This window comes from Penicilliopsis zonata, assembly GCF_001890105.1.
Source record: "Penicilliopsis zonata CBS 506.65 unplaced genomic scaffold ASPZOscaffold_3, whole genome shotgun sequence".
NCBI lineage: Eukaryota > Fungi > Ascomycota > Eurotiomycetes > Eurotiales > Aspergillaceae > Penicilliopsis > Penicilliopsis zonata.
Genome location: NW_019208913.1, coordinates 1785686 through 1795640, shown reverse-complemented (window position 1 = coordinate 1795640; position 9955 = coordinate 1785686). Strand labels below are relative to the sequence as shown.

General features: G+C 50.1%; 4 protein-coding genes across 4 annotated transcripts in view; 3 read left to right on the top strand and 1 right to left on the bottom strand.

Annotated features, from left to right (window-relative positions):
* ASPZODRAFT_157831 (hypothetical protein) overlaps nt 1–1655 on the top strand; it is a 5057-nt gene extending 3402 nt beyond the window's left edge. The window contains exon 2 of the mRNA XM_022726328.1: nt 44–1655. Within this exon, the coding sequence (XP_022583952.1) occupies nt 44–1422 (1379 nt within the window). The 3' untranslated portion in view covers nt 1423–1655. The remainder of the gene's footprint in view (nt 1–43) is intronic.
* A 1426-nt stretch (nt 1656–3081) lies between these two features.
* ASPZODRAFT_59918 (hypothetical protein) lies at nt 3082–4708 on the top strand (the record flags this gene model as incomplete). Its single annotated transcript, XM_022728879.1, has 4 exons — nt 3082–3160; nt 3223–3698; nt 3764–4049; nt 4107–4708. 4 exons carry the CDS (start codon nt 3082–3084, stop codon nt 4706–4708), a joined length of 1443 nt encoding a protein of 480 aa, XP_022583951.1.
* A 2344-nt stretch (nt 4709–7052) lies between these two features.
* On the top strand, nt 7053–8404 carry ASPZODRAFT_60563 (hypothetical protein; the record flags this gene model as incomplete). The annotated part of the gene is made up of 5 exons (XM_022728930.1): nt 7053–7106; nt 7178–7369; nt 7443–7522; nt 7600–7729; nt 7961–8404. The coding sequence occupies 5 exons, from the start codon at nt 7053–7055 to the stop codon at nt 8402–8404; spliced, it is 900 nt and encodes a 299-aa protein (XP_022583950.1).
* ASPZODRAFT_1481091 (hypothetical protein) lies at nt 8250–9049 on the bottom strand. The gene is made up of 2 exons (XM_022725330.1): nt 8616–9049; nt 8250–8493 (listed from the first exon to the last, which is right to left on the bottom strand). The coding sequence occupies exons 1-2, from the start codon at nt 8948–8950 to the stop codon at nt 8415–8417; spliced, it is 414 nt and encodes a 137-aa protein (XP_022583949.1). The 5' UTR covers nt 8951–9049; the 3' UTR covers nt 8250–8414.
* Nucleotides 9050–9955: the final 906 nt, after the last annotated feature.

Genomic DNA, 9955 nt, shown 5'->3' with positions numbered 1-9955 from the left:
CCGTTAATTTGGATTCAATTCTGAGACTTCTCTATTCCCACAGGCACATACCGAATTCAAATCTTCTGGAAAGGCGACCCCGGTGTGGTAGATAACTTCATCATTTGCTACCAGAACGAGGCCATCATGCGGAAATGGTCCAAGGACATCGAGAACCAACGGGCGATTCAGGCCGAACAGCGCAACGCCCGGAATACTGGAACATCCGAGACCGAATTCATGTATATGAAGAGTGTGAACATGCCTAATCCATACCAACAGGAGTATGATGCCGAAGAACAGTCGGTCAAGGAGGCGGCTTTCTTCTCCGAGTTTCCCATGAGTCGAAACGCCTCGAGCACCAGCCTGCGGACACGGTCTGCCACCGGTGGCAGCGGCGGCTCCAGTCGACCTCGTTTCCAAATGCAAATGCCGGAAGCGTCCCTGGCGGTGCATACTCAATTCCAGACCGGAAGCATGTCCCCGGGAGAGCGAAACGGCAACTCGTACTTCTCGCCCATGTCCGAGGCCGCCCCCTCGGCGCGATCGAGCTCACAGTCGACCGGCTATTCCTACGGCCGGACCGGGACGCCTTCAAACCAATGGCACGAGGAACCCAACCGGTATACCGCGCCCGCACTGTCGCGCGGGGTCTCACGCGACGGGACGAACGGGACCTCTTATTTCAATGGGCCGCCTCCACCAAACGGACGAAGCGCGCAACGACCTTCGCTGCCTCCGATGTCTGGGCCTCAGGCTCAGCCCCCGAACGGCATGGCGCAGCGGATGCGTTCGGCCAGCAGTCCAGATATTCACCACCATACCGTGCCGGACCGTCGATACATGGCCGGATCCATCGACAATGTTCCCGTGCCCCCAATCCCCGCACACATGGCCAACATGCGAGCCCCGATCAACCGCAGTCAGAACAACTCGCCGACAAGCCATAACCTCCCGGGCGCGCGCTCCGCGACGCACTCCCCGGCGCAGCAGCTACCGGACGGGCGACCAGCGCCCCCCTTACAACATACAAGCCACTTCCAAGAACCTCAGTACTCGGAGAGCAACCGCGGAACGCCGCTCGGCCATGACCAGCCGACCTCGCCTCTCAGCCAGGAGTCGGAGGACCCCTTCATGCCGACACAGCTCAAGGCCAAGGTCAACTTCGACGACAACTACGTCACCCTCGTGATTGCCAGCAACATTCTCTTCCGCTCCCTCACGGACCGCGTGGACGCCAAGCTGGCGCGGTTCACGAATCGGTCCATCGGCAGTAAATCGGTGCGACTGCGCTACCGCGATGAAGACGGCGATTTTGTCACCATCGACAGCGACGAGGCGGTCCAGCTTGCCTTTATGGAATGGCGTGAACAGCACCGGGATATGCTTTCCAAAGGGCAGGTGGGCGAGATCCAACTATACTGTCAAGTGGTGGAGAATTGAACATACGAGAGTTGCTCATGACTATCTTTCCTCAAATCTATTTGAGTCTTGCACATTCTTCGCTCATCTACTTATTGACCGTTGCCTCTTTTGCCATTACAACGACAAAGAGACTCAACTCCCTCCACTCCATCACCGGGGGACCAACTTGATAAAAGACTCCTTTCGACTGTAGTCGTCTGGTGATTTGATGATGATGACTTGGTTTTTTTTTTTTTTTTTTTTTTTTTTTTCTTCCCCTTGTTTTCCTTTCTTTTGCTCAGTTTCTCTTCCGTCTTTTTTTTTTTTTTTTTTGTGATGACCCATGTCACCGGCTGATTTACGAAGACCTCCATCTGTTCAGAAGACGCATCGTTCCCCTCCGTGAGGAGACAGTTGTTTAGATCTCGCTTCTTCCTTTTCTTTTCCTGTTTGTTTTCCCCTGTTTCCTTTTCATTCCTCCCTCCCCCCCCCTCAGTTCATTGCCTCCTAGAGGCTCGATCATAACGCTGCACCCTCGATGTCCATGAACCCAACCCTCCCTCCCTTCCTTCCTTCCCCCACGACCGTATGATGATGTATGTATACTGCTATGCAGTTGTTGTTGTCCTGTGTTGTTCGGAGAATGTACAATGCTGTACTCATCTGATACCTGGAGTCTGTACAGGCCACCGTTTATTTCCCTTTTTTTTTTCTTCTCTTTTCTTGTAAGAAGGGGGGGGAAAAAAGAAAATAAGAAGCCAATGTAGGTCTTTCTTTTTCCACTAGGCATCCAACCAGTTGTCATGCAACCAGCCTACCGGTCTACTAGGGAAAAAGCAATAGTACTTACTGTTGACGGTGGTGTCTGTCCACTCCATCAAGTATACTTGTCCATAACTGCCCACATGAGGCATTTACTACATACATGAATCCAGGGGTCAAGGTTCGCAAGATAGGCAGGATTTAATAAATGTGATATATTAATATTAGATTGAACATTTCTACAGGTCTATCTTCTAGATAGTAGATAACTAGTAGATAGTTATATAATTAGCAGGTGACTATGGTATATGATGTATGTATAGAGTATAAGTAGGATAAATATCAAAGGACATTATATCATCAAAATACCTCCCCGTAGAATGATCTTCGAGGTGATATCTACAGATGCGCGATTTTCCATCGTAAGGTCCAGATCCTCTCCCCTGCCTCCCATGCCTCCATTTCATTAGTCCTGGCTGGAGTCGTCTGTCGCCATGGTTCGTGCGTTGGCAAAGTGTTGTTGGCTGATCGAGAGTTGATCGGCGGTGGCAGCAGCCGGTGAGGGAGATTGCAGTGTGTGTTGGGTAGAGAGTCTTGCTTCCCCTCTTTTATCTTTTCTTTCCCCTTTTCTTCCTCTATTTACTGTAGCTGAGCATTCTCTCTCTGTCTTCTCTGGCTGTACGACAAGTACGAGATAGTAAGTAGGTATTCTCCTTATTTCCTTGATCTCCTTATACTCCTACTGCTCTTGTTCTTCTATTGTTGTTGTCATTGTTAGACCTACGATAAGATCGCAGAATTTGATCAACAATACTAATAACCCCCGCAGTAGCATCGCATCACATCGCGTCTGTCTATCCTCTCTACTGTTATCTGGAAAATCTCCGACTCTGCACGCCAAGTAGGCCAAGACAATAGAGACATCCATCATCAATCATGTCTTTCTCCGGGCGGCGGTTGAGCATCCTGCGTCCTTCCAGGCGGTTCTCGGTCGGCAAGGGCCTGTCTGAGAATGGTACTTGAGACTTCCCTGAATAAAAATCATCCTGTGCTATGCTCTAATCCCTCTTCTTCTAGAACGGACTTCCGAAACTCATCGCCAGTTCCGTAGCGCCCACGAGGGCCACCGTCCCCATGCCGGCCTGGACGCCTCCCGCGCCTCCACGGGTGTCGTCTGGTGCACCGAGCGAGCGACCGAACACGGTTATGCGGAGGATCCTTCTGCCTGGGCCAACCTGGGCCAGGGTGCCCCCGAGGCCGATGATGAGATCGAGGGCAGCTTTCCCAGACCGACCTCTATCCCCATCACCTCTGCCGCCCGCGAGTACGGGCCCACGGCGGGCATCCGGCCCCTGCGCGACGCCGTCGCCAACCTCTATAACGAGCACTACCGGCAGGGCATGGAGAGCCAATATACCTGGGAGAACGTGTGTATCGTCCCCGGTGGTCGCGCAGGCCTCATCCGGATCGCCGCCATCCTGGGCAACTCCTACCTCTCCTTTCCTATCCCGGACTACTCGGCCTACTCGGAGATGCTGAGCTTGTTCAAGAATGTAAGTTGGAATATTTAAATCTACCTTATAAACTTAACATTGATAAAGTGTATGCTTACTGCTAGATCGCTCCTATCCCCATCCCTCTCGCCGAAGATGATCACTACCACATCCACCCCGACAAGATCGCCGAGGAGATCGCCCGTGGTACCTCGGTGCTGCTGACCTCCAACCCGCGGAACCCTACGGGTCACTTTGTCGACAATGAAGAACTGGCCCGCATCCAGGACATCTGCCGTGACCGTGCAACTCTGATCCTCGACGAATTCTACGGCGGCTACAACTACACCTCTGACTGCGATGGCACCACCATCAGTGGCGCCGCCAACGTGGTCGACGTCAACAAAGATGGTATGTATATATATATACTTTGCTTCAAGGGAAAAAAAAAACTGACGATTGCAATAGATGTCCTTCTGATTGACGGCCTGACGAAGCGCTTCCGACTGCCCGGATGGCGTATCGCATGGATCATCGGCCCGAAGGAGTTTGTCGACGCGCTGGCCTCGGCCGGCTCGTACCTGGACGGCGGGGCGAACGTGCCCTTCCAGGAGGCGGCGATCCCCATGCTAGAGCCGTCGCTGGTGCGCGCGGAAATGAAGGCGCTGCAGACACACTTCCGCGAGAAGCGCGACTACGTGCTCAAGCGGCTGGGCGAGATCGGCTTCCGTGTCAAGGACGTGCCCCAGGCGACGTTCTACATCTGGCTGGATCTGACCTCGCTCGAACCCCCGCTGCCCAAGGAGGCCAACATCTCCGACGGGCTGAACTTCTTCAACGCCCTGCTCACGGAGAAGGTCATCGTTGTGCCGGGGATCTTCTTTGATCTGAACCCGGCCCACCGGCGCGACCTCTTCGACAGCCCCTGCCATCATTTCGTCCGGCTCAGCTACGGGCCCAAGATGGAGGTCCTGCGCAAGGGTCTCGACGGTATCGAGCGCGTCATCCGTCGCGCCAGGGGGGAGACCGTCGACGGATACTGGGAGGACGAGGTTGCTGTCCAGGACTAGACTAGACTACTACATAGATAGCTAGAATCACTACTTATCTTTTATCTATCTTACTATTTCCCTAGGCATATTTCTATAAGTGTAACCAGTGTCCACCGATAGGCAGCATGACATCAGCCAAGATGTATAGATATTACTACTATGATTTATCCCGCTAGACTGGCTCGGAGAAGTTCTCCTAGAGGAAGGGCAACCTTGCTGGCTTCGGCCAGTCCTTGAGATCTGCGCTACACATGCATTGAAATAATAAATAACAGTAAACAATGAATAGTAAACAATAAGTAGCGAGTAAATAATAGTCACTACGTTCGCAGTTTACCATGTGGAAACCTCGTGAGATAGACGCAAGGAGTAGAGCATTTTCCCCTTCGGGTTTTATCTCTGAAACATACTCATCTATAACTACCTAGTTAACTAGTGTACTCTTTCATACTCATTCATACTCATACTATACTCCGTAGTTACTCCGTAGTGTATTCCGCGACTCCGTAGTGTACTCCATACTAACTCCATACTCCGTAAGCCGGACTCTGGTCTAGAATTGCAACTAGTAAGACCAGGTTATTTCGCGGACAGGGGTAGGGGGGGAAAGCAAAAAGAGAAACGGCTTATCACTAGCATGGCGCGAGTCATCTTGGCCGTTCGTATCGATGATAAGTCAAAGGCCAAAGGCCAGAGAGGGCTGTGGAATGCGGGGATGGAGCGTGGCGTGCGTTATCGCGTTTTTGACAAATACGAGGACACACGGCGAGGAAGCGTCATGAACCAGAAACCAGGTTCATGGGTTGATGTGTCATACGTTGACCGAGTCTTGACTCTTGAGTCTGTACGGAGTAGAGCTCTTCTGTACGGAGTACGAAGAGGTACTCTGTACGAAGAGGTACTCTGTACAAAGAGGTACTCTGTACAAAGACTCCGTAGGTATGGATGGGTATGGTGGATACTATTGACACTCGATAGTACCTACTACAAGAGTCAGTCAACACTGGAGTAACAGTCACAGTCAACTAACATACTATGTAGTAATTAGCTTGTCTATAGGGAGTGAAGTTATAGTACCGGGATTTGGTCAGGATCTCCAACGTAAGCGATCGCAGATCGAGCAGTAGTGAGCAGCCGGGGCCGGGAAAGCACTAGTCTAGCGCATTAGATGATAATAGAAGTACTCCGTAGTAGACAGTAGAGACAGTAGTAGGACTAGACAGTAGTTAGTACTCGAATGAGGGGCCAGGCGGATATTGTGGCTGTCATGACAGTTGGAGAGGGGAAGTTGGAAGGACAATGCAATGCAAGCTGCTGCAGCTCGCTAGATTACTCCGTAGTCAATAGGATGGCTTGGCTGGGTAGACACGCCGCGTAATTGTTTCTTGTAGGAGAAGCTGATGAGCTGGAATCATATATATATAATATATATTAGAGAGATATATATAAGATATATACATAAGATATAATGTATATATCTACCTAGGTATATACTGCTTCGCCATAGATATAATATTTAAGATATGTTTTGAGAATAAAACCACCTCCCTGTAGGAAGTGTAAGTAACGGTATTAATACAAAACTAGCCGTATGGTGTACGTCCCGTACCGTCTTTTTACTAGGGACAATCCTGAGTTGATATGGCCATTCATAGCCAGCGAAACAAGAGAGTTCGGGGATATATTATTATTATTATTATTATTATCCTCGCGACTGGGGACTTCTGGAAGAACTTTTATAATATTATTCTTGATCCCAGCTCGCTCTATCTCTCTTTCTCTCTCTCTTGTTCTATCTCTCTAGGAGGATCTTGTTCCTATTTCTATCTCTATTTCTATCTATTACTATCTCTATTACTATCCGAGTATCCCTCTACGAAGTATCTCTCTCTATACTAAATAATTACCTCCGTATAGCTACTCTCCGATCGCATCGTCCCTGTCGACCAGGGCCGTCGTAGTCGATGGACCCCGAATCCACTGCTCGCATCGCATCTTCTCCCATGCCCTGTTTAGCATCGCTGGTGGCGGTCCCCGTGGTTTTTCTTCCTTCGCCTCTTTGATTTTCCTCTGGTCGATTTTATTACTATTCTTCTTCTTCTTCTTCTTCTTCTTATTTACCTTCCCCAGACGGCAAATCGTTTGATCCATCAGACCCAGTTTTTCTCTCTCTGTCTGTCCCCAATCTCACCCTTCTCTCTTTTCCTTTCTTTCCTTTCTTTCCTTTCTCTCCTTTCTCTTCTTTCTCGTCTTTCCTATATATCCTCATTATTTTCTCGATTTTTTCACGCCGTTTGGCTCTACACCGTGTCACCAAATTGCCTCCTCGCCGTGTGGCTCGCTTCCTCCGCTGCCATCCATCATGGCCCCCGGCGGTGGTCGCGACTTCAACTGTACCTGGGATCATTGTGGAAAGGTAGGTTTTTTGAAAAAGAAAAAAGAAGAAAAAGAGAAGAAAAATAAGACTCGCTAATCATTTATTATCAGTCGTTCAATCGCAAATCCGATCTCTGTCGGCACTATCGCATCCACACCAACGAGCGGCCGTATCACTGCACCGTCAAGGACTGCAACAAGAGCTTCATCCAACGCAGCGCCCTGACCGTCCACTCGCGCACCCATACGGGCGAGAAGCCCCATGTCTGCGACCACGAGGGCTGCCACAAAGCGTTTTCTGATGTGAGCCAATTCCCCCATGGATCATCGCCCTGGTTCTCCTTCTACCCCGATGACTAACCCACCCCCGTCCAAGTCGTCCAGTTTGGCACGTCATCGTCGCATTCATACGGGTAAACGTCCGTATATCTGCCATGAGCCTGCGTGTGAGCGGAGGTAAGTTTGAAAATCAACGAAAATAGACCACCGGTCGAGTGGGGTGAGGGAACAATGTCATTAAAATCTAGGATTAGTTTCTGCCGCAAGACCACCTTGACAAAGCACCAATATCGCTCCCATCGACCCGGCACGCTTACACGAACTCCATCCGAAGATGCTATCTCGGAGCATTCGTACCAGGCACCCGTGACCGTCTCGGTCTCGGTCTCAATGCCTCCTGCCACAGAGCAATACCTGCTCACGCCGCAGCCGTTCTATCATCCCCCCACGACTCCAGAGTTTTATCAGCAACATCAACCTCAACATCAAACTCAACACCAACCTCAGCACCAACCTCAACATCAATATCAGCATCAGCATCAGCATCAGCATCAGCACCAGCATCAGCACCAGCACCAGCACCAGCATCAGCACCAGCATCAGCACCAGCATCAGCACCAGCATCCACATCAGCACCAGCACCAGCATCAGCATCCACATCAACCGGCCCCTCCACCAGCTTCTACACCGCTACCTATGGCCCATGTGGCCCCAGTACCCGAAGCACCCCTACCGCTGATGACACAGCCGCCAATCCCCGTCAACCCGACGATGGACGTGCAGCAAGCTCAGCAGTACCTGCAACTCATGCAGCAGCAGCGCTTTGATCCCAGCCGTCAGAACTACCTCCCACAGGACTTTCATCTCCAGCAACCACATCCGCCGTACGCAGCAGCAGCAGCAGCCGCAGCCGCAGCAGTCGGCCACACCATGGCCGAGAGCCATCCGATCATGATTGCGTACCATCCGACCACCGCACCCCTCCAGTACAAAGAATCGCCACGGATGCTGAATCAAACAGAGGGAACCGATTGGCGATTTCTTGGAGTGGGCGGATAGGACTATTCTTTCATCGTTCTTCATTCTTCATTTTTTGCTTTCGCGATAGATAGTTCTCTCTCTCTCTCTCTCTCTCTATTTCTCCTTTAGTTATGACTTGCTGCATCCCAGTGATACCCGGAGGGACGTGTGCGAGTCACTTTGCGCCCTTTCTTTTCGTTTCATTTCTGTGATTCTATTTTCTTTTCTTCTTCTTCTTTTTTCATCCTATTTTATTTTTCTACATTTGGCCCAGGCGTTGCGGCACCTACACGAGATACGATACACTGTACGGTATTCAACATCAACATCATCATCATCATCATCATCATCATCATCATCATATACGAATTTATCCAGTAGAACAGGACTAGCAAGAGAATAGCGCAGAAGAGGTAATTTCGGTCCGAGCAGTGGCTGGACTTGTGGCAAATGAGACCTCGAAAGGCAGGCGATGGCGAATACCAGGTAATAAATAGAGGTAAAAAAAAAACGGAAATCAGAATTGAAATCCGGAAGAAGTCTTAGGAGGCTCTCTCTGTCTTTTCTCTTAATTCCATCAACCATCCAGGTTGAAGTATGAATATAGAATACAGAATGAGGGGGCCGGAGATGAAACGATGATCGATGAAGATCTGTTTAAGCAGTGGAGGGACCATGGTATAAAGTTGAACCAAATTAGTAAATCTGGTCTAGACTTACTGAGTAGGTGCCTAGGTAGATAACCAAGGTAGCTTACCTACGGAGTAAGTTACTGGATAAATACTATCTCCAGTGAACTCCGTGGTACTCCGTACTGTACAGTATGAAACACCCCTTGCTGGTGAGAGCGATAGGTTTGTCTCCTCGTCCTCGTGTTGTACTGCATCTCTCAACCTTGTTCGAGTAAGCCAGTGGCACCCCCCTTTGAACACGCCTGGATCCGGCTGGATCTTCGTTATGGACCTGCTGCAATTGAGCTAGTTCAGCTTCAGTTCAGTCTTCTGTCCTTATTTCACCTAGTCTAGTGCTGGGTAGTGGGTGCTGATCCTGCTGGCCTGATATGGTAATAGACGTACCTATCTGGTAGGATCTAGAGTAAGAGTGGCATGATTCTGTCTCCATGATTGGTTACAAAGGTTGTCCTTGCTATTTATGTCTCATTCTGACACATCGCAGAGACGTAGAATACCTGCAACAATGAGTATACTCTATAGGAATGTTCTCTCTAGCCGTGTAAACCGGAGTAGGTACGGAGTAACTATACCTAATGACTTCTCTTTACTCAACAGATTGTTGAGGATCTCGAATAGAGTTTGCCCTGGCTCCTGTCACTACCTCGATAGGTCCACTTGCCACTGGACCCGGCTGGGCAGTGGGCAGGCGTGCCAAAAGCCTGGACGTATGTGTAGACCCGACGAGAAGGACACCCGTGAAACGAATCATAGCCGGGAAGACAGCGCGTGAGCTGAGCGTAGGTAAGTTTAACTCTACCTACTGCCTAGTTAGGTACCTAGGTATTCCGGTCTATACTCTGGCTCTGTTCTGTGGTACAGTCTGTTAGCGTGAACTCTCGATAGAACGATCCAAGAT

What these genes read in the sequence shown, in the direction of transcription:
- ASPZODRAFT_1481091 (XM_022725330.1), bottom strand. Translation starts at nt 8,950, where the DNA reads ATGGTTGATGGAATTAAGAGAAAAGACAGAGAGAGCCTCCTAAGACTT. An exon ending in GCCAAATGTAGAAAAATAAA is followed by an intron (nt 8,494 to 8,615) that starts ATAGGATGAAAA and finishes GCAAGTCATAAC; the next exon opens with TAAAGGAGAAATAGAGAGAG.